The following is a 26,054-nucleotide window of genomic DNA, read 5'->3' on the forward strand; positions in this document are numbered from 1 at the left end:
GGTCTTTCGTCGGTGTACGTCGGTGTACGTCGGTGTCCAAGCCCCAAAGCTTAACATTTGGCCGTGGCGTGGACTCGAAACGGCGAACAACTCTCTTTCGCTGTTCATGCCAACGCTCTCCAAGCCAGGTTTCGCAGTGCTCTCCAGAGTATACGGACCGAAGCGATCATGTTCATGGGGTGTGGGTAATTAAACCCAGTCCAAGCGCTGAGTTTATTCGCTAGTCTGTCAGAGTCGGGCCTTCCTGGGCTTCTTCGTTTCGTCTAGAGTGTCCCTTGATCTTTGACAAGGCGCCCGCCTCATCCGATTGCTCCCCTGATCCAAGATGATACTTCGACCGGAGGTTACCGTCAAGGCGCATGAACATAATAGGGCTGACGTTGGCGACGGACGTCAGATGTGACCGCGCAATCTAAGTTGGGATCTTGGTCGCTCTAGCTTAGCTTGACAACTCAATTCTCGTCGCCGTTAGGCCAACCCATCCACTTACTTGACGTTTGACTTGCTGAGAGATCTGGTAGTATTCCAATCGGGTTCGCATTGTTGGCGGTGTAATGTAGCCCGATCGCTTGGCTTTGATGCGAATTCACACTGGTCTCAACTCGCGGTCGATCTTACGGCTTCATTTCGATGCTGACAATATCGATTGTTCCACCCCACCTTGGTCGCGACGATGTCAAACGTCGAAACGTTCTCGTACCACCTGTCGCGGAGGAAATGTCGGCACTAGAATGCTGTCAGATCCACGGCCCGGTTCGTTCAAATAGACTGCGCGAGTGCAGGCGCTGGCGTCGCCTCCGAAGCTGCGCGCACACCGATCGCTGTCCAAGTTCTACCAAGATGCCTTGTCAGTTTGTATGAAGCATCTCAGTCTATTCTTACGGCGCGATGTTGATATACTCAACTACGTACCCTCTCTTTGCAGTACAATGATTTCCTACATCGCGCGATTAGATCTTTGACATGAGCGCATGCCCAACCTGTCACGAGTCATTTGTGCTTACTTCGATTGCTCATCTTCGCGCTCGAGCCCCAGCAAACCTAATCGCTAGCGTCGATGTTTCCAAATGGGCATGAGCGGCCACAACGTACTAGCAGACAATGCCATTTCGAGAGCGCCATAACAACGGCCGGGTCATGTTGGCTCTCTCTATACACACCCACAACGTCCTGTCATCGGGCCTACGAAGAAGACGCATAAACGAATGCTCTTCGCAGACTTCTCACGGGCGCAATATTCGAAAATTCTGGCCATGCTGAGCTCATGCCAATACGCGATTGAAGAAGATCGAGTGTGTCGTAAATTGACGTCAAAAAGGTCAATTTGACGAAAATCTCACGCTCAATACCTTTTTCCTGCTGTTTTAGTATCGCCTCAGCGTCTTGCTCGGGCAAGGTCATACTGATCGAGTGGTTACTGCGTGGCGCTATCGTTGAAAAGATGGCGCAGTCGTCTTGTTGACATCTCGTTCAGCCTGAAACGGTGCGACGAACCAGCTTCTCATACCACTGAATGCGAAGGTGAGCATCTGACTCCCTATGACAACCAGTTTTCACATCCGAATGTTGTCTGTCTGGAGGACACCTACTGCAGCCTTGACGACCAAGGATAGAATGAACAGAGTCTGAATCAGCGCAATTCCTCCGCATCGCGAGGCGACGAAGCTTACCGCAAAGCTGATAGACTGCAAACGGGATGTTGCGAGTAGCGGATGCACGTGGTACCAAGACCTGAGAGGCGTTTGATCGTGGGGTGAGACATTGGCGATGTGCTTGACAGTCTCAAACCGCTTGTTGGCTTCCAGTAAGTGAGGCTAAACAGGTGAAAGAGCTGGACAAGGAAACATTACCTGTACCCTGAGAACTACCTGTATCTGTAGCTTGGCGCTACACTTACATTGCGGTTTCACGGCAATCGCACTCTTTCGACGAGCTTATTTCGATATCACTGCGACAACCGCGACAACCGCGACAACCGCCAGTAATTCAACAGCTCTTTCGCTGGGTACTTTCACAATATACTCCATCCTACTAGTGGATCCAGAGCTCGACATGAACCGACCGCCACGCTTCAATGTCGCTCTCCAGGTACCTACCAAACTCATGGGTCGGCTCGTGAGTAATTTCCGATGTACGAACTGCATGTGAGATGAACACTGACTTCGTACATCCATCTTTAGGTGACAGATAGAGTTGCATGCCGCCAACATACCGAAGTACTGCAAGAGAGACCTCAAGATGCCCGAGCGTGTGCGAGGAAAACTGAATATCGGCGCAATATGCTGAATGCGCTCGTTGCAGCGTGTGCGCAGACAGAAAGCTTTGCTCAGCGCGATGTTGCTTTCAAGCTAGTCGAGAAGTTCAGGACTCTGGCGCAGACACTGGATAGGTCCAAGGCTGTCGCATTCACCTTTGGTGTCGAAGAAGACGAGGAGATTGTAGCTTTGCCGATCGAGGAGCAAGTTGCTGCGAGTGGGGATTCGTCGCCCGAGCCACAATCTAGTCCGCTTGAGCTTTCTACCTCAATGCCTGCCGGGGAAGACGCGTTACACCCTCTCTTGGTCGCGCTCCTTGCCTTCAAACTAGGCGGTCCCATCAACGCAGCCTTTACTGGACACCAACATGAATGGAGACCCCCAATCGACACTGCGCGCGATACACCAAGCTTCTACTCTGAGGGCGATGTAGGTGACTTCTTCGATGATATTCGAATAACGGTAGTGTGGGAAATGCGCGATGATAAAGCGACCGGTCCTTCGGGGAAACACAGTGTCTTCCTGACAGGCGATGCCACGCCCCGACCGCTGGAAGCGCTGACAGTACAAAAGCGGACTGAAGCCAGCTCACCAGTTACTATACTCTACGACTGCGGACACGCGGCGTTATATTACGTCTGCGATGATCCAGACGCGATGCGTGAGAGCAAGAGCTTGGATGTCCATCTGAATACCATCTCGGACAAAGACGTTCGCCTCCTGAATGCAGCAACAGGCGACGAGTCTCGTGGGAAGCCATCACTAACAGAATTGGTGACCAGCTTTCCCATCGAAAATTATGCCAACCACTTTCACGATATCCTTTTCGACAGTGTCTCAATCAACGCCATCTTCACCAAACTTGATATGTTCGACGTACCGCCAGCGCCAGCTCTTCCCCCAGACCGGCAGCATCTGCAGGACAAGCGATTTGACGCATACAAGAAGGAAAACTTGGCTCATTTGCCAATTGACATCAAGAGACTGGCGGGCGACGTGTATCTAGAAGGCAGCTATCCCAATGCAGCCAGCTTCCTAGATAAGGTCGTTCTGAAAGCACGCCGCGACGTTCATCTGCCTGTTGGGGCCAGCCTTTTTCCACAGTCCCCTATGGAAGAGAACATGGAGTGGGCACGGAAGTCCATTCGAGACCTAAGCGAAGACCTGGTGTCGAGTCGCGTTGCACACTACGCAACAGCTCTCGTAGATTCTGCGTATGCAACCAGAGATCTGATTTCGACCGCGAATTTGCGCAATTATGCGAAGATGCTGGAGCGGCACTATCTGGAACTCATCGGCATTGGTTTCACAGACGACGCATGCTCGCTTCCGTCGATGGCTGCCTTAGCTTGTGCTTTCGGTAACGCTATCGATGGGCTCAAGGAAGTGCAGATTGCGGCGGAACCATGGATCGAAGAGATGGATCTGCAGGTCTTTCGGACGCGCTGTTTGTATCTCTTTTGGTGCGCCGACTGGTTAGTACGCTACCTGGTGAAACCAGAACCAGGACCGTTCATGATCATTGATGAAAAGACGGCCATAGCAGGTGCGCAAGGTATGGGACGAGCGGTGCGTCGGATAGCGACTATGCTGTTGCGCAACTGGGTAGCCTGGAGTCTTTTAGTAGAGGGCTTGCCACAAGGTGGTTTCTTCGTCCGAAAATCGTGAGCATAGCTGGGACGATGATTACTCATAGTGTCCAGAGCGGCGTGGCGGTGAAAAATCTAGGGGTAGATCCGAGATTTGAGGCTATACCTAATTACTTCCCGTGTCCGATTGGTTCGCGGACCGTGTGCCTGGGAGCTGGAGTCGTGCTGCAATGAATGTTCTGCGAGTTCACGACTATGTTGATGCAGATGCAATACAAGTGATGTAACAGTCTCTCAGTGCGCGTCTGGAGAGATGGCGATGAGATGGAAAAGGGTTCATGCAGGTGCGGGATGTCGCTGCCGTTACTTTCGGTGACGGGACGCTAGCCGGGCGCTAATCCGGATTCGTTTCCAGAAACCCCTCCGGAAGTCATGCAGCTGTCCTTTCACTCAAACAATTCTCCGTCAATCCTGCGCATCGCTCCAATCCTACGAAGGTCTCACGGTGTGGCTGGTGACATTCCATCAATCGGCGGCCGGCGGCGTGAACGTGCTTTCTGTATCCGCAATGGCGTCTGACTTTTTGCGCCACGCGACAGCGGCGCCACGCGTCTGGACCAGTTGTTTCGTTTCACCATTGATCTAACACGGCAAGACACGAACACCTGATAGTAGTCCAGATTGCCCGCGTGCTGTAGAGTATTCAACTCTGGGTAAGCTGTGTGCTTAGTTGCAGTGAGATTCTGCTCAGCGCTACGAGGCTGGCAATCGATGTGACGGAGAATTGTCACAGAGATCGCCCACCACCATCTGCGATTCGGTCACATCCAGATCTCGTTTCATTTATACAAAGCGGAGTAGCCCCAACCGAGGATCCACCTGTTACATGCTGCGAGAACACCGGCGCAGGCGCCATCCGCTTTGTGCCCTCATTTCTCGCGGACCCTAGACCTTCTGCGATGACAAGCCTTGCCCAGCAATGACAAGCTCAAGGAATATGAGCTTGTCGACGACTCGTGTGAATCCTCCGATGTCTCCACCTATCAATACGTACCACTGTCGATGAAGCCCTGGTATAAAGGCTGCCTTGCGGCACCTCTACAGCAACCATCAAGTCACTCATTCATTCATTCTCTACACAACAGCCTTACATTCCCTTCAATCATCCCATTTTCAAGCTACATTCATCATGGTTGCTTTCACCCTTACCTCTCTCCTTCTCGGCGCTGGTGCGCTCGTCTCGGCTGCTCCTTCCAGTCTTGACACCCGTGCAAGCTGCACCTTCTCCGATGCTGCTACAGCCATCAAGAACAAGGCCTCTTGCTCTGCTATTGTCATACAGGGTATGACTGTTCCAGCAGGAACGACCCTCGACTTGACAAAGCTCAAGTCAGGCACCACCGTCACCTTCCAGGGCACCACCACCTTCGGCTACAAGGAGTGGGAGGGCCCTCTCATCTCTGTCTCGGGAACCAACATCAAAGTCATTGGCGCCGCTGGCCATGTCATTGACGCAAATGGTGCTAAGTGGTGGGATGGCAAGGGAAGCAACGGCGGCAAGACGAAGCCCAAGGTATGTTAATACTGATCTTTTGCTGAGCTACAACTGACTTGGCAAGTTCTTCTACGCCCACTCCATGATCTCGTCTTCCATCACTGGACTCAACGTCAAGAACACCCCTGTACAGGGATTCTCCATCAACGGCGCGCAGGATCTCACCCTCGACAAGATCACCATCGACAACACTGCTGGTGACGTCACCAACGGCGGTCACAACACCGATGCTTTCGACGTCGGCAGCTCCACCGGTGTGTACATCACCAACGCCAACATCAAGAACCAGGACGACTGCCTGGCTGTCAACTCTGGTACCGACATCCACTTCACCGGCGGCACCTGCTCTGGCGGACACGGTATCTCCATCGGCTCTGTAGGTGGCCGCAGCGACAACACTGTCAAGAACGTCATCATCTCCGACTCCACCATCACCAACTCTGACAACGGTGTCCGTATCAAGACCGTCTCCGGTGCCACCGGTGCTGTCTCTGGTGTCACATACAAGAACATCACCCTCAAGAACATTGCGAAGTACGGCATCGTTATCCAGCAAGACTACCAGAACGGCTCTCCCACTGGCAAGCCCACCACCGGTGTCCCGATCACCGGCCTTACCATCCAGAATGTCAAGGGTACCGTTGCTGCCAAGGGTACTGATGTCTACATCCTTTGCGGTAAGGGCAGCTGCTCCAACTGGACCTGGACCGGTAACAGCGTCACTGGCGGAAAGAAGAGCACTAGCTGCCTCAACATCCCTACCGGCGCTTCTTGCTAAGTTCCAGAATGAGACGAGTGCTATACCTTGGAGCACCGTGAAGTAGCTTTTCAGCGGCCTGTGGCCTTTTCTATTTTCTCTTGTACATCTTCCTCTTTCAGTAAATATTTAGTCATCGCAGCAGCTACGCTGCTGAGCGATACACATATCAATCTATTGTTGTAGCAATTTGCATCTTAAATTACAACTGTGACTGACACTAAATCACCATGCATTCATGCGCGACCAGTACATCTCAACGTAGGTTTGAAATGCGAATCTCGTATTATCCGTTCTCAGGTGGAATCTATCTCAGCCCGTCTTTGTCATCATACATCAGGCCATTATCATCCCTGTCCCATCTAGACCCTCGGCGGCAGCACAGTAGGCACCGGCCCCCTAGTTGTCGTCCTTGGCAACTCAGGCACAGCAAGCGTAGGCAAGCAAGCACACGCACTGCTAACCTGCGCAACCACTTGCTCACCCGCACAAGCCTCCTGTGCAAACTCTGGCACGGCACGAACATCGTCAATCAGCCGCTGAGTGAAGTTACCGCAGAACTCTTGCGAAGCCTGAAGTCTACCCTCCACATTTGCTGTGCGCATCGACGTAAGACAAGAGTCTACTTCGCAAACGGCTGGCTTCGCACACTCCTTGCTCGCCATCTTGACGACGAAACTACCACGCTCGATAGTGTGCACGAAGATGAATCCGCTCTTGAAGTTCGCGTAGCTGGACCAAGAGCCGAGGAAGGCTACTGTGCCGCCACCTTCGTTCTCATCGTCTTCGGGGTAGATGTCGAAGAATCCGGCTTCGCAGATACCGTCGCCGCTGGGATCTTGCGTAATGGTGTGGATGTCCAGGACATTGAGACCGTTTCCGTAGTTCGATTGGTAGAGGTAGTCGCCAACGACGTATTGGTTGTGGTCGATACTGCGGCGCTTTCCCTCGTAGTTGCCAGAGTAGAAGGGGTTCTCCAGGTCGCGGATGTCGAAGATGTGGGTGGTAGGCAGACCCTGTGTCATGGGACCGACTTTGGCGTCACGCTCGTCGAACTCATCGTCGAGGAAGATGTATTCCTGCCAGGTTGCGTTGTTGACGACACCTTGATGGACGTACTCTGCTCCAGGGTATGTGGTGCGAGAGATGATGTTGGTGGTGTTGCCGGCTTTGTCAGTTACGTCGTAGATGGTCAGCGTGTCTTCGTTGTAACCGTAGCAGATGTCGCGGCCGTAGTACTTAGTGTCTGGTCCGCGGTAAACGATGCATTCAGCATCGTGGACATAGCCATCAGCAGAAGCACAACCTGGGCTGGTCGGGTTTTCAGGGTCGCTCATGTCGATGAAGATGAGGCCTCCGCGGCATGGCAAATCGCCACGGACACGGATAGTCTCGTTACCTCCAACTGATCCAACTGCTACGGCGTAGTTGAGTTCTTCGTTGACAACGATGTTGTGGGTTCGGCCAACCGGGAGAGCATTCCAGTCATCAGTCAGACCCCAGTGGCCAGTCAGATCGTCTTGGGTAAAGTTCATCGGCTCGCTTCCGTCAAGGTCCAACAACTTCTTCATGTCGAAGATTTGAACACCGTGGTTGATGGCCTCACTACCAATGACGGCATAGTCCCTCATCACGCGAATCTCGCGCCAGCGGGATCCGATAGGGTCGAAAGGAGGCAGGCGGCCCAGATAGATCAGCTTTCCTTCGCTGCTGATCTCTGCAAAGGCGGTACCGTCGAACTGGCCGATTGCTACAAACTCGCGTCCATCCTCTGACGTCCAGCCCCAAGAAGAGGAGCCTTGTCCATCAGAGCTGCCAAGGAGGGAATGTGGGAGGAAATGGTAGAGGTCGATCTATACACATTAGCGAGCTGATGAGCTTTGAACCTCGAGCCAACTGACATTATGGCACCTGAACGTATTGTTGAAGTCACCAGGGATTGCAGCAGCGAAGCCGTTCTCACATGGCGTGTGACCTAGTTCAGGGTAGCGGGTGCTATCCATCTCTCCCGAGGCAATCTCAGCATCCCATTGTGCCTGTTGGGGTCAGTATAAGCATGTACCAGCGTGCACCGACAAGGAAGCCTTACGATCTTCATCCCCATGATCCTTGCATGCACAGTACCATCAGCATACTCCTCCGCAGTACCCAAGGCGGCCGCATTACTCAGCCCGACCAAGGCAGAGCCAAGAACCGACAACGAAGATACGTGAACCATGGCGATAGCGATTCACCGTCAGTCCAATGGTGCGAGATGATCCTGGTACCTCACATATTCAGCGTCACCGCGCCTAGATATACACTTTCCCATGTTCCTTCCGGTAAACCAAGAGCCGATATCCTCCTTGGTCCTGCAACAGTACTGACTACGATATGCTCCAAAACCTGTCAATCTCTTAGCCAACTGCTCGCTAAGGTACAAAAGATCTAGTCCGTCAGCCCCGATGACCTGGTTAAGAAGGTCGCTAGATACCATCTCTTGGGACACAGAAGACTGCTTGGAAACCGCTTGGTAACCAAGACCCCAATTGTCGGTAAACACTAACCCACACTACTTGCCGTTTTCTCAATGGTGGGTGCTAGCGCTTGGCCCACGTTGAGCTGCACTTGGCGGCTTCGGCGCCGAAGGTGGAGGTCTAGGCACGGCCTTGGAAGTCGGCATGGGATTTACCCCGCTCCGCCGGCCTACTATGGTGGCTGGGTGTCTGTGCTAGGCTCCACTGAGGCTTCGTTTTAAGACCATGGCTTCTCTTTCAATTTTCGTGCGTCTATGGCTAGCCTAACTCTGACGTGGGCTTACCGTTCACTAAGCTAGGTCAACATGGATTTCAGCCAGCTTCTGGTGTTTATGCCAGAGCTTTTTCAACAATGTGCGTTGTACTTTAGTCTTTGTAAGCTACGCGCGATACCTAGGTATCGCCTTCAGTCAATTTGCTAATCTACGGCGTTACCCGTTACTGGCTCGGACAAAATGAGTGTGGTCCTTCAACGCACTTCTTCCAACCTTCATGAGTATCTTCATGAGATGCTCAATCTACACTCGCAGCCGCGAGGTCCGTCACGCTCAAAAAGTCTAGCTTTTCGAACGCCAAATCCAAATCGAAGTCTTCAAAGCAAAAAAAATCAATGCTGAAATGCATTGGACAGGTCGCGATCGTAGTGGACTGAAAAGTCACAACTACGTCAGTGAGGCTCTGTCCTCACCCTACGCATACCGTTGGAAAACGCTTAGCTCATCGGTGCCAGCCGGTTGACAATGGGGTATAATGCTTTTGGTAGACTCGCAAACGCCGGAATAAAACGCTCAGTGTACTAAGGAAATATCGGCCGTAATCGTTGTGTGGGAAGGAGGGCGCGGGCGAGGGCACCGCTCATAGTCGAAGCTGATGCACATCGATAGATGGGACTCAGCATGCTTCACAACAAAGCAGAAAACAAACGTTAAAGCGTTGATAGCCCCGTCCAGTGGTCCGCGTTGTGTGAGTCGACGAACTAACGCCATCCATTTTGGCCAAATTGGGCATTGTTCAGCGATGACCTCCCATCATTTATGTTCATCGCAGGGTCCATAAAAGATTGCGACCAGTCTTCTTGATGCATCAGCTCATCAAAAGGCATGTTGCTGGATGTTTGCATCGGCATACCCTGCTGAGGTGGATATCCGCGGTATTGCTGGTTACCCTGCATGAAATACATGGGCATGGAAGTAAAGATCTGCGCCTCACTGTCCATGGGTCGAGCTTGCGAATTGGGCGTGCTCGTGGGAGCAAACATGGCCGGGTGTCCTTTCATCTCCATGCTGGTCGAAAGTTGAGGAGGGTGTCCGCTCACCGGGGTGCCAGTACTGCGGTCGAAAGTTTGTGGATGTTTGTTTTCAAAAGCAGTCATGGGCTGGTTGGGGTAGGCGAGCGGGTCGGCAGACGGAAACATCATTGTTGAGATGTCTGCGATGGGGACATTAAGACCTGACGGGTCTGCCAAAGGGTTGCCTAGGCTTGTTGGCCCAAAGGCAGATGATGTCTGCTGCGAGTCATGAATAGGAGCCAAGCCAAAGCTCGGTAGGCTATCGTTGGATGATGTAGGTGTAAGGCCTGGCACACCATCGAATAGATTTGGGTTGGAGATCGAGTGTGCGGGATAAGAAGAACCCAAGCCAATGCTACCAAAGTCAGGGCCGCCAGACTCAAATGACTGGGCTTGGCCAGCAGTCTTGACATTGGGAATGCTATCGGGATAGGTGCTCGCACGGCGGGGTGCGGCAGAGTCGCTCTGACCAAAGGTAGGGCGGGTGCCAAGAGAGTGCGGCGAGCTTCCTTGTCGGCGCTTCCTCGATGCAATGATCTCTCCACCATGTCTGATTGATTCCGGGAGACGTTCAAACATGCCCTGGGAAACATTATTAGTGTTGTCAGTCAGAAGAAACTAGTGCTGTGCCTACCTTTAGTGCTGTGCTGCACCTATCAGCGGCCACGCTCCTCTTCGCGAAGTACGCCAATACGTCCTTCCCTTCCACTGCATCCCGTAGCAATTCAAAACTGGTGGGACTCTGTGGGTTCTCCAAGACGAAATACAAAATTGATACAATAGCGAAGAAGGTCGTATACATGGAAAACCAGTATGCTCCAGCCAATTGGCCGCGATTTCTCATCTCCGTGGAAATGTGGATAATATTGCGCGAGACGTTAACGCAGGCAGAAGCGCAGGCAAAGGCTCTCTGGTCCACGGTGTTCACGTTGTACGATTGCGAAACGTAGTGTAGGAATGGCCGATAGAGTAAAAGCTGCGCATGTCCGAACGCCATACGGAGAAGTTGTTGCACCCTGCGTATATGTCAGCAGCTGCAAAAATGATGTTAGATAGTCAGCTTACCTCCTGATGATTGGAGGGGCGTCACCGCCCGGCCTGAGCGCGATAGGCAGCTCATCGAGCCATCTTGCTAGATCCTGTTCGATTTCGCGAATCTTGGAGTAGCCCACAGAATAGGTCACAGAGTTCTTGGCGCCTGATTGTGTGCCTTTGATAGGGTAGACGTACTTGCAGATCTTGTTCAAGATTTGGACGAGACGCGTGTGGGCATTGAAGGCCGCCATGACAGAAATGCTTCCATTGGGCATGGGCAGAATCTCCGTCTCCGTAATATACTCGTCATCGACCTCAACTGGCCACTCTTGATCAATGTCCTCATCGTCCAGAAATCGCGGTAAACCGAGCATGGCCCCGACGTATGTGTCCATCCTTCGAATCACCCAAAATATGCGTTTACGTGTTTCCGCTTCGATGGGATTGAACTTGACGTTGAATGAACGGTGCAAGCCCATGCGTAGCGCAGAGCGCAGAGCAACTCCGATGTAAGCATAGCAAGTGCTAAGCTTGGCTGACGATTGCAAGAATTGGATCATGAAAATGATGGCTTGAAGTGAAGTCAGATCCCTGCAGTCAGTAATGTCCAAGAGCTGGCGCGAAGCTTTGAAGTACTTGAGTCTGGACCGCATTAGCATGGACGAAGCTCGCACAGGGAGACTTTGCTGCGTACCCCTCGTCGGTAAGGATGTCGTAGCTTGCTACATCGACCCCGGTGTCATTTTCGGAATAGAGTTTGCCCAAAGCTAGAACGGAGTAGAATAGAGGTAGAAAGCTAGTCTCGGCGCTGCCGTAATTCTCGGGAGCGACTTCGTAAAGACGGCTCATTTGCTTGTAGAAAGTGGGGAGATGGACAACGCGCAGCATGGCGCTGTACTGGATGATGGCACTGTCACAGAGAATGCGTGCATTTTTCTGGCTGGGCAGGGGCACGTTTGACGGAGCTGTAGTGGATCCAGCGATTGAAAGGGAAGGAGACGGCGGTTCGTAGGACATGGATTGGTGCCGGAGGGACGGCGACTCGTCCGAAGGGATTTGGAACATGTCATCGAATTGCCGCAGGCCCCTCATAAAGCTGAGTCCTGAAGAGTGGCCCTGATAGTCCCATTTGCCCTCTTCGTCGAGATCAAGCTGGCCCGTCGCTTTGACCATGGCTTCCAGGTGCGAATCAGGCTGGTCTTCATTGTGGGCCGGTGCCTGGTGTTGCGCGATCCGGGGGTCTACAGGCATCACAGGAGGCCGCACAGCTGCTTGGGGCAGCTGTGGTAACAGGCCGTTCTGGAGGTGGGCGTCTATGGCGGGGTCATTCAGATCCACGGTTGGCAGCACCACGTGCAGTAGCGCCTTTGCGCGCTTGAGCTGGCTTTCGAGAGCCTCAATGTACTGGGGCGTCGCATTGCGGCGGCGGTTTGAGGGCTGGTCATAAGTGCTAGAGGGGGTCAGTTCTGTGAGCAGTAGCGAATCCGTTAGGAGAGGGTATTTACCATTCTGTAGGCTGTTAGCTTGCATTCTCCCACGCAATTCAGTGTACACACAGGACATACCATAGCTGTAAACAGTGCAATGGGTGCACGGCTGCTTGCCGTCGCACTTGATCTTCTTGCGCCGGCATTCGTCGCAGGCACGCGTCACTCGTCGTCGCTTCTGGGGTTGCTGTTTCGGTGCGTGATCGTCGCCGACGTCATTGGTTTCTGAGTTTTCCTCGCCAAACTCAGAGGCGTCTTCCTGCGGGTTGTCGAAGGGGCCCGAGCGGCCCGCGTCTGCTGGAAGGCTCTCAGTTGTCGTGAGGGCCGGAGAAGTCATGGGTGTCGGGAGGAGAGTGTAGCCAGCTGTGGCTGGGGGGAACGCTGCGCCTAAGAGCAAAGTGGTGGATGCGCGCGGCAGGGGTGTGTGAAGACGGCGGAGAAGCTTGTGGGTCAGGGATTAGAGTTGGGTTAGCGCCAGCGCATGGCACCGTCCCGCCCTTTGGACGCCGGAATCGAATCGTTGCTCTCCGCCGAGTCGTCCGCTTTTCACTCCTCACCTGGCAGCCAAGCCTGGAACTGGTGCATTCATCTCGGCGAGCTCCCTCGACGCTTTCTGGAATTGCCCACGGCCGCATCGCACGCTGCCAGCTGCCCGCTGCCTCTGCACAGCATACACACCGCTCCTGCGGGCCCCACTTTCCGATAAACCTCCTCAGTGATACGCCACTCTTGCACCTTGCCAAGTCGTCAAGCACAGCCATGCTCACCTGTGCCCTGTGGCGTCATACCGCTGCTGGCATGTGTCCTGGGGACGCCCATGGGTTGAGACAGAGGTGAGGGGTCCTGCTGCGACGCCACCCAACAAGTCGTGGAGCCCTGCGTCCAAGCGAAGCCGAGCCTTCTCCATGGCTTTTGGAGCAACTCAAGCCGCATTAGTGGTCTGATCCGCCATTCCGTTGCAGTTCAGTCGTTCCCCGATATTCCTCGTGCGCTCTAAAGCCACTACTTCGAGCAAAGATCAGCCACCGATAGACTCGCTTACGGCTGAGGTGTCGAGTGGCACCGTATTCTCCTGCCAGCCATCTGTCATACGCCCAAGCGAAGACAAATATTCACCCCAGATGTGGGCTCTTCGGTCTCTCATCCAGGGCGAGCTTCCGAAGGCCTGTCTACCCACCAGCACCAACCAGCATGCAGCCTTGCGCGACAGATCTTAGCGCCGGATAAAGTCGCCATGATGGTGACAGCGTGGCTTGACTGCGGCTGGTGACCCTGGCCGTCGTCTGCAGTACACCGGCAGACAGACGTCGCACACGGCTCTGCCATGCCTGGGCTTCTCCCACAAAGAGGAAATGTACAACAAGCGAAAGATTCACATTCACATCCCATCTGTCGTGCGCATTCGGACAATTTCAGTCAATTCATTTGTTTTCCGTAACTGTTCGTTTTCGGGTGACGACCTTGAAAGGTGCTTAAAACGTTCAGTGGGGCCAACTACCGCTTTAGTTTCCCCATGAATACAATCTGCCAATATTGTAGAGCGTATCGACTCGCCAAGCGGGAAATCCTTTGAGATGTGAGATATCTTGAAGGCAAACTCTGCTCAACCAGGCTCGTTTATGCGTGTTCTGCCTGGCGCATGTCGCCTAATTCTCCACGACCGTTTGCGATGCTTGTCAACCGATCTCTCGCCACAACTGCAAACATGCATATATATGGATTCCCACGAGTAGTCCTGTCGGAGGTACCGATGATGGACTCATGTCATACCGAGGTCCCTTGGCACTGCCACGCTTGCGGTTATGGAAGCCCACACGGTGGTTATTGGAACACCCTACGAGGTTTTAGTGGTGCTTGTCTTGAGCTATGTGTGCCGACTTCCGGATGACTCAGCGGATCGCTTGTTGCACCCACTTTCGCCCGCCGGGTGGTCGCGCGCTGACTCGGCGGGTGCACTGGCAGGTCACGGTCAGCGTTTAATTCGAATGCCGTTGGCATTGGCATTGGGCTGATCGTATTCCTGCTCTAGCCACAACACTAGCCACACAGCCAAGAGGAAAACGCACGATATTTCCTGCTGATGGTCACCTGCCAATGGGCCAAGCTACGTCAGGAGTGGCGCAAAATTGTCTGGGAGATGGGCCAAGTCATGACTCCGTCTTGGTGAAACGTGGCTGAACAGGAGAATGTGTGCATGACGCCAAGCGAATCCAGTCTCGCGATCGGTTCGAGTTGTGGCGCATGACGATGCATATGTCGTTGCGAGAAACCTTGCAAGGATGCTGTCCATGTGCTTAGCTTGCTGCTTGCGCCTGTACGTAAAAGCCAATGTAACCTACAGGACGAGGGGCCGATCACCGGTGACTCGTCCGTTGGGGCTCTCAGGCAACATCTCGAATCGAGGCGTAGCGTGATGGACCATCAGGATATGGATTTACCTGAGGCTCCTTGGCTCTCTAATGTGACGTTCACTGCAGATCCATGCAGCCTCTGTGATCGACAATTTAAGCATCACACCCGCAGTAGGACCGCAATCGAGATGCGTTTAGTGAACCACGATCAGCGCACCCTGCAATGTGGTGGTAATCGCGAAAGAAAATTTTGTATTCTCGTCATGTTTGCCAGCAACAAGCTTCGGGCTGAACACACCCGTCACTGGTACCCGCTTCAGACTTACTTGCATTAGCTTCATCCTGGTCGTGAATGCGACTTCGGCATCGAGACAGCCATGAGATCCATCATCGAAACGTTTTCCCCATGCTGTGACGTAGTGGGCGATCTGGCTCCGGTAAAAAGGTCGAGATCCAAACTACGGCTAGGTAGCACAGACTAACGGATTAGCCTCCGGAATTTTGGACTCTGATTGTACTTGGTCGAAGGGTGAGCATCCTTATGACGAAATGAGTATGATTGTTAAATTGGCGTTCTTTGGAGCGCCCACAACAGCATGGCTAATTCTGCCTGCATCCCTAATGGAAAGCGTATCGACGGCTTCACATAAGCGTAGGTTCGTCGAGATGCATGGCTGAGGATAGCGGTGTCTTGCCTGTCCTCCGTCCGATGCACAGTTGGAGCGAATGACGAGATTGTGACAGATGTTGAAACTAATGGAGGATGCCGAAAGTAGTGAATGGGTTACCGGATTAGTTGGATAGCCCGATACTACCAGCCATTAGCGCCAGGCAACTATACACTGCCAAGATTTCTGTGTTGTAAATCGAGCATGTATACTACGGACGCGAGAGGCGAAAGACATAGTAGCCGTCGATTCCACAAACCTTAAAAGAAGACCGGGATGTACCGACTCTGGTACAAGCAGTCGGCGTCAACTAAGAGCCGTTAGCATCCGTTCAAGAGCCGTGACAGAGAATCTAGACCTACGGGCCGAGGCTACCGAATGCGTACGATCATTGCGTATGCAATACAATGGTGCCAACGACGAATGCATCCGCTCGCAAGTTGGGATATGCGCTTCGAGCATCTGCAGCACAAGTGACGAGGCAGTGTGCAGCTATCGTCGAAAAGAAATCGCCGGGCGAGATGATGATGGCTGGCGACATGGATAAACGCGTTGCGATAACGTGAGTCGTGGCTCTTCTTGCAGACGCTTCTGCTTACCAGAACTGATGATGCGCGTGGTAGAGCTGGGAGGCGTGCCTGCCTAGCATGAGCCAGATGGGGCGCAAAGTTCATTTTGCAGCTCAGTCCGGCAGGAGCGAGAGCGTACGCTATCGTGACCTTCTTCGATTAACAGAATTACCTGTAGGCCCTTCCCTTTAGACCGACAAGTATTGCGACGTATATCTCAGTGCGGTTCAAAGACAAAGACGATGCACTTGTAAGCGACGATGTTCAAAGCCATTAGACCCACAACGTCGTCGTGCTCTTGTTGTCGCTCGCTCTTTCCTATCTCTGACCAGAGCAAGCCACCGCAAAAGCATTCACCTCGTTGCTGTTCGACATGTTGAAGACAGACACATGCTGGAGATCGATAGAAACATACGCATCTAAGCAGAGTATCAGATCAAAACGATGCCGAGTGCTGCTCCTTGGCTCGGACTTGGAGTACTCGCAACTTGCAGGTCGGCAATGTATCCAGATATTGAGGTCAGTTTGGATTGGCATGATCGCAATAGTGGCAGCATCAGCAGCTCAGACTGTCGTAAAGGACTGTCGCAAAGAAGCACGTCGAGTCGTGCGTTCAACGTGTGGCCTGACCACGCCATAGAGATCGTTCAGCAATCCACCATTCAGAAGATCACATAGGCCAGATCTGAACTGTTATTTCTTTCGCAGTCGAAGCCGTTCAATTAACCTCAACGACCCTGGAACCTGCGCGTCTGACATGACGATACGAGCAGGCGGTCCGCCAGATGCTGCGACAGCTCGCCGCAGCGGCAAGCGTCCATTTTATTCAAACTGCTACCTCACAGGCCAGCGACAAGACGTGCGTTAGTTGTTGGCGTTGTTGTTGGCGTTGGGTGTCATGCAGACGTTGGTGATGGGCAAGCTCACCTCGTTGGAGATGAAGTCACGCTAATGGGTCCGTGCACCACAAACTCGAATATTCAGTTCGCTTAGTCGAGCCACCTGGAATTCGCATCCATCGAGCTCTCCATCACGACAACTAACCTCACAGCACACCGGAGTCGAGCAAAATGTCGACATTCGAACCCGTCATTGTACGTACGCCCCGATAGACGCAGCCCGATATCCCAGGCACTGGCCTTCGCATGCCGCCGCGATGCCAGCCTGCAATCCCGTCAACACCACGCATCTTCCTTGGACGTCTCGCTGACAGCGCACGCAGGTCATCGACGGCAAGGGCCACTTGCTCGGTCGCCTCGCCAGCACCGTCGCCAAGCAGCTCCTCAACGGCCAGAAGATCGTTGTTGTGCGATGCGAGGCCCTCAACATCTCCGGCGAGTTCTTCCGCGCCAAGTGTACGTACACCCACCGAACGAGCGAGCGAGATCAGGAGCAAGCCATGGAGTGCAATTGGTACATGGGGCTACAAGAGGATGATGTGGCCGGCGATTTGCACTTTGGCTGCTTTTTGGCGGAGCGCTCTAGGGACAATTTTCTGGCAAGACAGCAACTGACATGACCCTACAGTGAAGTACTCTGCTTTCCTGCGCAAGCAGACCCGTTACAACCCCACTCGTGGTGGTACGTCTCCCTGTCCATACATGGCGCACTCGCGGTCCAACGTCGAATGTGCGCGTTACTAGCCGACATGTGCTGACCCACCTGCCAGGTCCCTTCCACTTCCGCGCTCCCTCCAAGATGTTCTGGCGAACCGTCCGCGGTATGATTCCTCACAAGACTCCCCGCGGTAAGGCCGCCATGGAGCGCTTGAAGACCTTCGAGGGTGTCCCCGCTCCCTACGACAAGAAGAAGCGCGTCGTCGTTCCCCAGGCCCTGAGGGTGCTGAGGCTCAAGCCCGGACGCAAGTACTGCACTGTCGGCCGTCTCGGACACGAGTTCGGCTGGAAGTACCAGGACGTCGTTGCCCGGTATGTCGCTCCAGCCTATGTCAGCGAGATCAGAAATGCTAATTCATGCGTAGTCTTGAGGAGCGCAGGAAGGTCAAGGGTGCCGCATACTACGAGCGCAAGAAGGCTATCCGCCGGCAGATGGCTGAGGCCAAGAAGACGGCCTCCGTCGACTCCAAGGTCCAGCAAGAGCTCACATCCCTCGCATACTAGAAATCGGCAGTCGATGAACAGTGTCGGTTTCAGTTTCGGTGACGTGGTTCGGCGTGGATTGCATTGGGCTCATGGGATGTTTATTTCCTCTACTATACTCCGACCATTCGAAAGGGTGTCCAGGCTAAAAGAGCACATCAATACCAGGGTGCTTACGTGTTCATGGGTCTCTTCGCGGTCGGTCTGCTGTGTCTTCAGGTACTCTTCCGGCTAGAAGCAATACGAAATGAAAAATCCCAGCTGATGTAAAGCATGGTGACGGCGTTGAGCATTCAGCAATAGACTTGTGGTTATGTTAATTCACTCACGATTCCCTTTATGCTTTGCATCCACCCTGCCGTGACGAACTGGACAGGTACCTTGCATAACAGCCTCGTAGTCCAATGTGTCTGCTATCCGACGCGGTCGGGAGGATAGGGTATGCCTACTGGCGCTTAACCTCGGCTGTGACGTCGTGCCGCACCGGAACCGGTACCCTTCCCCAGATTTCCCCATGGCTGGGAGCTTCAGGGTCGGCTGTCAGCCATTGCGCCCTGTAAGAAACGTATTAGACCACGTTGTTCAGAGTGTCGCGACATCATTCTTTCCGCCGTCGCGCACCCCTGTCAAAAATCGCGTCCTGCTGCCCTCTCATCGCTCAAGACCTCGGACATCTCTCGCATCTCGTCCCACAGCGGAGCTACTCCGCACTCTGGCGTCTGTAGCTTCAGCTCAGCTGGGCCAAACCGTAGATCAATATTTCCGTCGCGTGTATATAAGCTGCTGTTAGAACGTTGATCAACCAGATCCTCGTGCAGATACAATGGAAGGTGCTAAAGATCGTCTCAAGCAACTCGCGTCGCATTTCACGTCCGCCAACCCTGTCCCTGGGCCACCGCCCATCCATCCCGGCGACAGCCACGAATACCATCATCGACACAATTTCCACACCCTCAGCCCAACATGGTTTCTCTGGCGCGCGGCGCAGATCGAGCCAGACGCCATGGCAATATACCACAAGACGGCGAACGGCAAGATCCTACGGCGCTCCTACGCTGAAGCTGCGGACCGCGCACGAGGGCTGGCATACTACCTGAGGAAACACGGGTATAAGAGAGTAGGCATATTGGCGACAAACACACCAGCATTCCTGGAGAGCACATTCGGTATCGCGGCGGCAGGAGGTGTCAATGTCGCTATCAACTACCGGTTGAAGCACGATGACATCAGTTACATCTTCCAGCACTCAGACGTGGACATGATCATTGCCGATGCTGAGTTTGTGGGCTTGTTGGACGAATACAAGAAGGAAAGACCAAACGTACCCATACTGATTGACACAGACACCGATGCGACAGAAGGCGAACTCTCGGGCCCTTTCGACGATGCAGTACTCGAGGGATTGAAGTACGATATTGAGCAAGGAGGCAAGGGCTGGGCAGATCTGGAGTCGCAGGCGAAGGACGAGGAAGACGTCATGGCACTCGCATACACCAGCGGAACAACAGCACGGCCGAAGGGGGTCGAATACACACATCGCGGCGTCTACCTTGCTGCCATGGGCAATGTCATCGAGTCTGGGCTGAACTATCATACCGGCCGCGCAAAGTACCTCTGGACTCTGCCAATGTTCCACGCGACGGGCTGGACATTCCCGTGGTCAGTCACCGCCGTCCGAGGAACGCATTATTGCCTCCGCAAGATCGACTACGCAGAGATCTGGCGCCTGCTCAAGGAGGAAGGCATCACGCATTTCAACGCCGCACCAACCGTCAACACCTTACTCTGCGCAGCGAAGGAAGCAGAGCGCCTACCCCAGCCAGTCAGAGTCACCGTAGCCGCAAGCCCACCGAGCGCATGGCTCTTCGAACAGATGTCCAACTTGAACCTACACCCCGTCCACGTCTACGGTCTTACGGAAACGTACGGTCCGATCACGAAAGGCTACCACATGCCCGAATGGGAAACGCTCCCCGAGAAGACGAAATACGATCGTATGGCACGACAAGGCCACGGCTTTATCATGGGCAAAGCGACGCGAGTCATCAAGACGGAGCAGCCGGAAGGCGTCCTCACTGACGTGGAAAGAAACGGCAAAGAGATTGGAGAAGTCATCTTCGAAGGCAACATCTGCGCAAAGGGCTACTACAAAGATGCCGAAGCGACGCGCAAGTTGTGGGAGGGTGGCTGGTTGCATACAGGCGATCTAGCCGTTTGGCATCCAGATGGAGCAATCCAGATCTTGGATCGTGCGAAGGACATCATCATCAGTGGTATGTTGTTGACTTTCCGAGCCTCACTCTTTTGACGCGACCTGCTAACCGAAGGGCTCACAGGCGGCGAGAACATCTCCAGCGTAGCGCTCGAAGCCATGCTTTCCACGCACCCCTCTATCCTCGAAGTCGGCGTCTGCGCCGTGCCGGACTCACACTGGGGCGAGCGGCCCAAGGCTTTTGTTACCACAAAGGACGGCACAGACAGCGACACGTTGGGCGATGAGGTGATTCAGTGGGCCAAGGAGAACAGCAACATCAGTCGCTTCATGGTGCCCAGGGAGGTCGTGGTGGTCAAGGAACTGCCCAAGACGAGCACGGGAAAGATACAGAAGAATGTCCTTAGGGAGTGGGCGAGGAAGGGCAGTGTAGAGTAGCTGTGCTTATGAAAACACATCACACCTCCTCTATCGGGCCTCTCGGTCGCAAACACAGATGCAGAGTCATGTGTCTGCACCACGCGTGAAATCTGAGCACATGGTGAAGCAGTGTGGTGAGGGAAGCAATCGGTGCTGCTTCTCCATTGAAAAGGAACTAAATGAGCCTGCGGTACTGACTCAGATGTCAATTACTCTTAATCGATCCATCATGTTTTCACCTGACGGAGCTTTCATCAACACGAGCGAGATACTCAGCGATACCGAGGCTCAAGCCATTCACAACAGAGTTCAGGACGAGGTTGCCGCTGAGAATGCTGCTGACGGGCGTGTGGGAAGGTTTAAAGGCGATCCTAAATTCGCAGAGGTTAAAGCATATACCGATTCAGAAGTTTCCAAGCGACTGCCCGCGGCTATTTCACAGGCTGAGGTCGAAGCTAGGGCCGGACAGGGAGATGAGGATGCAGGTAAATATCCCTCGCTATTCTGCTTAATGCTGATCAGCTGACTCATTGAACGATTCTGATGCATCTGCAACACAGCTACTGGAACAGTACAAAGGTTTTGTCCTCTCCAAGCTGCCTGTATCAGAGGAAGTTCAGAGCCAGATACGCGGGCTGTTTGAAAAGTACGGTTGGCCAACAGTCTGGCAGTCTCTTGACTCAATCGAGGGCTGCGGAGATGGTCCTACATGGACTTGGCAAGATGTGGACAATGACCTGCTCGTGAGGCTGGGGGACGAGAAACTGCTGGGAATGAACAAGATAGCAGAGTACGTTTTCATTGGTATGCGAGTCAGTCAGTGTCGTGACCAGTATAATTCTCTGACAACGGAATAAGAGGGGGGTTTAGAATATGTGTACAGTTTCGCTGTATACACACTGAATTAGCTGAATTGGCAAGATACTGTCGTTATAACCCTTCGCTGAGGATCTCACGCTCTGTTGAGGGTCACCGGAAGTGCCGGTACGATCTCAATACCACGTGCCCCCCTACAAACGAAAGAGTACCTAGGTAAACACCAATATGAGTCCTACGTCAACGTAATATCTTGGGTCGCAATGATACGTCGTGGCAAGCATGACCCCGTCCTACTGACTGATATCGCATCAAGTTTGTACGTCAGCAAACAGTGAGTATTATATAATGCTGATAAGCCAACCCTCGTGCAATTCCTGACTGATACCTATCATGGCCTCCACCTCATCTAGTGCAGATGTTCCCGCACCAGGCCCAACTGTGGCGCCCACAACACAACCACCTGGTAACCAAGCGCTAAATGATATCGAGAAAACCCGAGATCTGGTCGCACGACGCAACCGAGCGCTCGACTCCTTATACCTTGACCAAGAAGAGAAAGATGAATTACGTAAGGATTTGAATCAGACAGGTTGGCCGGTAACTCTTTGTAAAGGTGGCTCACAGGCAATGAGGGCCATGAATGAGTCGTTCGATACCCGCGATCTCTATGCACTGCTCTGTATCATGCGACACATGATCATACGACACCCCGATGTTGTGCCCGACGAATTGAATCTCTTCTTCTTGAATCAGGACAGCAAGAAGTTCAGCAATAAGTGGAGCAAGATGCAACAGAAGTGCAACGATAATTGGAATGAAGCAGATGACGAGGACCTGATAAGGCTGTACGAGGGCGTCAACAAGACTTTCAAGGATATTGCTAGTGAGAACTTCCCAGACTTTCGAGAAGCCGCGAAAAAGTTTCCGGAACCAGGTATCCTGATCGAGATTGCGCATTTGACAGCTAAGAAAAGGCTGACGGCTAAGGAAAGGAAAGCGAAGCAGATGGCATTGGCAGATCAAGGAAAAGCAGTACAAGGGTAGTGGGAATCTCAACAGCTGGTGGGAGTACTCAAAGCTTCCCGTAACTCTATGAACATCCCAAGTCTCCTAATATCTGTAGAATGAATAGTACATCCCTTCATTGCCGTCAGTGATACCTGTGTGCGTACCGCGCGTGACGTATGGATCACATGGCGAAGCCATGCGGATACGAAAGCAATCGATACTGAGAACGTAATGGGAATAAGAAGACATTCAACTCACCGATTCTATAGCTAACTCCACCCATCCGTCATCAGTCACCCTCAATCTCGACCGCATCCACCAACCACAGCATGTCGTCGAACGACCCAGTCGCCACTGCCTCCGGTAACACAAGCACGATACTCAGCAACCTGGAGTACTTGTTCGTCTACAACGGTCTAGCAGACGTGATAGCTACTGAGAGTCAAAGAGACGGACGCACAGGCCCATTTGCCGATGCGTATGCTAACGCCCAGATGTCTCTACGATTGCCTGCGGCGGTTGTACGTGCTGAGGAGCAGAAACTAATCATGGTAGCCCATCTCGCATCGAAGAAGAAGAATGACCAGGGATCTGGTGGCAACAACCAAGGAGTTGAAGGTAATGAACACGCTGGCCAGGAATACGACGATGGCACAGGTAGCAGTGCAGGTGACCGGAATTAGGGCGCCAGACAAGAACAATCCTGTGTTGCCGCCTCAATTGAAATGTTTTACGGAGGTGTAGTCAGAAAGTATACATATTCGAGGTAGCCTCTTATTATCGGGAAGTGATGTCGCCGGGAGTGTGGGAGATGGATACTGGCACGTAGCTTCCAATTCCACGATCCCTGAGACTCTAGTGCGAGGTGCTAGCCCATCTGGGCGTGTGACTTCCGTAATCCCAATGAGTTTGGAAGGGCGTTGATCTCCAGACAACTGAGCTGAATCTCACCAAGCTGTTGCATCGACGCCTTCATCGCAACATGACCCTCCTTGTCACCATAAGCGCTCACATCACCCACCCGTGAATCCCCACAAACACCACATCGAACCAAGCCTGCGCCGCCATGAACACTACTGCCCAATTCGGTGTCTCAAGCCCTTCACACCACATCTTGTATGCCTGCCAGATCGCCACATGAGCCGCTGCGAGCACCGCCTTCCCAGCAATCCCAACACCGATAGTGATCTTGCGCTTGAGAACCGAGCCGTTTTCTTTGTCATGCGCGATGAATACGAGATAGGCGATCCAGAAGCACGTTGACACTACGAGAGAGATGGATGCGAAATACGGAAGGAGGGGCGCAGTGTCAGTGTGTGGGGTGTGAGGCTGCGTGAGACGTCAATAGAGGACTATCAAACCTGGTTGATTACTTACGGGATCCGCTTGCGTACCACTGCTTCGACTTGCCCAGATAGTCGCAAAGATAGCGCTGACACATGAGACAAACACGAAGAGAGTATTCATCAGTGCGCGAGCGGCATTGGTGTGCTTTGCAACAAGACGGTATTCGCTTGAGCGGGGGCGCTGGGTAGCTGCGCCGTAGGAAGGCAGGAGAGGTTCTTGTGACATGGTTTGGAGTGTGTACTGCGTATGTCTTGATACTTGCTGCTAATAGAGAGAGTGTGCAGTTTGTGTTGGAGCTCTCGAAGAGGAAGTGGGGCAATTGGGGCGTGGTGATACAGATGAGTAAGGCTCAGCTTGACTGCTGTCCGAGCTCATGAATTGAAGCTAGTCTAAGAAAAAAGGTATTCTCTATCAACTGCACAAGAATCGTCTACCGCTTTATCCTCTAGTACTCTCAAAAAATATGTATCCCAACTCACATAATCTATCGTTTCCTCTTCTCCTCCTCCAACTTCTTAGCCGCAGCCTTCTTCGCCTTCTCCCTCCTCCCCACCGCCGCTTCCGCACCAATACCACCAAACACTAGTCCAACACCTAGCCACTGCATGCCAGTAATCTCATGACCGAACCACCACACACTCCAAACCATGGTCAGCATCTTCCTCGTAACCGTCACTGTAACAAGCAGCAACGAGCTAAAGTGGGCTAGGGTGTGGAAGATGAAGACCTGGCCTATAGCGCCACAGGCGGAGAACATGAGGACGTCCCAGCCAACAGCGGGGTATGTGGTTATGAACGAGAGCGCGTCGGAGAGTTCACCGGATGAGGAGCGTGGGTCAAGGCCGATCCAGCCAGCGAGGGGCGTGGATGCAAGGAGAGGTGTGATGAGGAGGTACGACACTGTCAGGGCTGTCGACATGATGTTCTGGGCGCACATCATCTGGGGTCCGGTGAAACCTTTGAAACTGCTGAAGATGTGATCTTGGACCGTGTTCGTAAGGCCGTCGAAGAGAAGATTTACCCCGAGCAGAATTAGACCAATAGTTTGCGAGGCGTCTGCGCTGACACCCTTCTTCGCGGCCTTCTTCGCCGTGGACGGGCTGTGTAGTGTAAAGACTGCGACACCGAGAGTCACGAAACCGACGACGGCGTACTTGTACATGGGGTATCGCTTCTGGAAGAGCGAGATGTGGAGGAACATGACCGGGAGCAGTTTGCAGCTCTTGGCTAGGATGAAGGTGACGTAGTCAATGTGCTTGAGACTTGCGTATCCGAAGGGGGACGCGAGCGACGATGTGACGGCGATTCCGAGGAGCGGCATGAGGATGTCCTTCGAGGGGAAGATGGGTAGCACCTTGCGCACGCCGGTCTTGGGGTCTTTCTTCGCGGAGAGGTTGAGGTAGAGTAGGCCGGTGATGGCAGCGAAGGCGGATTGGACGGTGTTGAGGAAGATGGAGTACGTGAAGCGCTGGTTGTTGGGGCCGTGGGTGGTGGTTGTCAATCGCTCTTGGATCCATGCCCAGGTCATACTATCCTGTGTTAGCTATGTTTCCAATGTACTGTTGTACATTGTGACCGCCTCATACACGAAAAAAGCTGAACAGGTCTGCAGCCTACATTGACGTAAAAACGTACAAAGTAGGCGACGTAACGTCAACGTAGGCTCTATCGTGACTTACAAACTTCCATATATACCAGCGACACAGATTACCAGCTGGAACAGCCCTGCTTCCTTTTGCTCCTGAGGGTTCCGCGCATGGAGCTCTGCTTGCTCTTCCAGCTTCTGCTCGATCGAATGCACCGCGCCGTCCAATTGGTGGGCGCCATCCAGTTGGTGCACATCTCCCTTCGCGTTTCCATTCGTCTCATTGACCTTGCGCCGAGAGGGTTCCGCCATTGTACGTGCTGTATGGTGGGTATCGCTAGTGACGTCGTGGGAGTTGATTGAGGAAGGCGCGCGCCGCGTTCGTGTTGTGGCGTGTCGCGCTGTGTGTAAAGGAGTGGACCGCGCGATGATGATGCGCGAGGGATACAGAGGAACAGTGTTTCTCGAGCGACTGCGGGTCAGTGGAAAGTGTA

The 26,054-nt window shown here is 53.2% G+C and overlaps 8 protein-coding genes across 8 annotated transcripts; 5 read left to right on the top strand and 3 right to left on the bottom strand.

Moving 5' to 3' along the window:
* Positions 1-2,279: 2,279 nt before the first annotated feature.
* J4E79_008205 (uncharacterized protein) lies at positions 2,280-3,923 on the top strand (the record flags this gene model as incomplete). The annotated part of the gene is made up of 1 exon (XM_049357064.1): positions 2,280-3,923. One exon carries the CDS (start codon positions 2,280-2,282, stop codon positions 3,921-3,923), a length of 1,644 nt encoding a protein of 547 aa, XP_049208428.1.
* A 1,110-nt stretch (positions 3,924-5,033) lies between these two features.
* PGN1 (glycoside hydrolase 28 protein) lies at positions 5,034-6,177 on the top strand (the record flags this gene model as incomplete). The annotated part of the gene is made up of 2 exons (XM_049357065.1): positions 5,034-5,417; positions 5,464-6,177. The coding sequence occupies 2 exons, from the start codon at positions 5,034-5,036 to the stop codon at positions 6,175-6,177; spliced, it is 1,098 nt and encodes a 365-aa protein (XP_049208429.1).
* A 341-nt stretch (positions 6,178-6,518) lies between these two features.
* On the bottom strand, positions 6,519-8,374 carry J4E79_008207 (uncharacterized protein; the record flags this gene model as incomplete). Its single annotated transcript, XM_049357066.1, has 3 exons — positions 6,519-8,009; positions 8,058-8,192; positions 8,246-8,374. 3 exons carry the CDS (start codon positions 8,372-8,374, stop codon positions 6,519-6,521), a joined length of 1,755 nt encoding a protein of 584 aa, XP_049208430.1.
* A 1,274-nt stretch (positions 8,375-9,648) lies between these two features.
* On the bottom strand, positions 9,649-12,819 carry J4E79_008208 (uncharacterized protein; the record flags this gene model as incomplete). The annotated part of the gene is made up of 5 exons (XM_049357067.1): positions 9,649-10,542; positions 10,595-10,976; positions 11,026-11,637; positions 11,690-12,461; positions 12,561-12,819. 5 exons carry the CDS (start codon positions 12,817-12,819, stop codon positions 9,649-9,651), a joined length of 2,919 nt encoding a protein of 972 aa, XP_049208431.1.
* Positions 12,820-17,140: 4,321 nt separating this feature from the next.
* On the top strand, positions 17,141-18,190 carry CRP46 (60S ribosomal protein L16; the record flags this gene model as incomplete). Its single annotated transcript, XM_049357068.1, has 5 exons — positions 17,141-17,164; positions 17,293-17,425; positions 17,598-17,651; positions 17,740-17,998; positions 18,052-18,190. The coding sequence occupies 5 exons, from the start codon at positions 17,141-17,143 to the stop codon at positions 18,188-18,190; spliced, it is 609 nt and encodes a 202-aa protein (XP_049208432.1).
* Positions 18,191-21,030: 2,840 nt separating this feature from the next.
* J4E79_008210 (uncharacterized protein) lies at positions 21,031-22,664 on the top strand (the record flags this gene model as incomplete). The annotated part of the gene is made up of 3 exons (XM_049357069.1): positions 21,031-21,286; positions 21,381-21,605; positions 22,036-22,664. The coding sequence occupies 3 exons, from the start codon at positions 21,031-21,033 to the stop codon at positions 22,662-22,664; spliced, it is 1,110 nt and encodes a 369-aa protein (XP_049208433.1).
* Positions 22,665-22,957: 293 nt separating this feature from the next.
* On the top strand, positions 22,958-23,311 carry J4E79_008211 (uncharacterized protein; the record flags this gene model as incomplete). The annotated part of the gene is given in 2 exon segments (XM_049357070.1): positions 22,958-23,149; positions 23,168-23,311. 2 exon segments carry the CDS (start codon positions 22,958-22,960, stop codon positions 23,309-23,311), a joined length of 336 nt encoding a protein of 111 aa, XP_049208434.1.
* Positions 23,312-24,459: 1,148 nt separating this feature from the next.
* On the bottom strand, positions 24,460-25,872 carry J4E79_008212 (uncharacterized protein; the record flags this gene model as incomplete). The annotated part of the gene is made up of 2 exons (XM_049357071.1): positions 24,460-25,504; positions 25,655-25,872. The coding sequence occupies 2 exons, from the start codon at positions 25,870-25,872 to the stop codon at positions 24,460-24,462; spliced, it is 1,263 nt and encodes a 420-aa protein (XP_049208435.1).
* Positions 25,873-26,054: the final 182 nt, after the last annotated feature.

Source organism: Alternaria viburni, assembly GCF_023758015.1.
Source record: "Alternaria viburni strain BMP 2772 chromosome Unknown scaffold_19, whole genome shotgun sequence".
Classification (NCBI taxonomy): Eukaryota; Fungi; Ascomycota; class Dothideomycetes; order Pleosporales; family Pleosporaceae; genus Alternaria; species Alternaria viburni.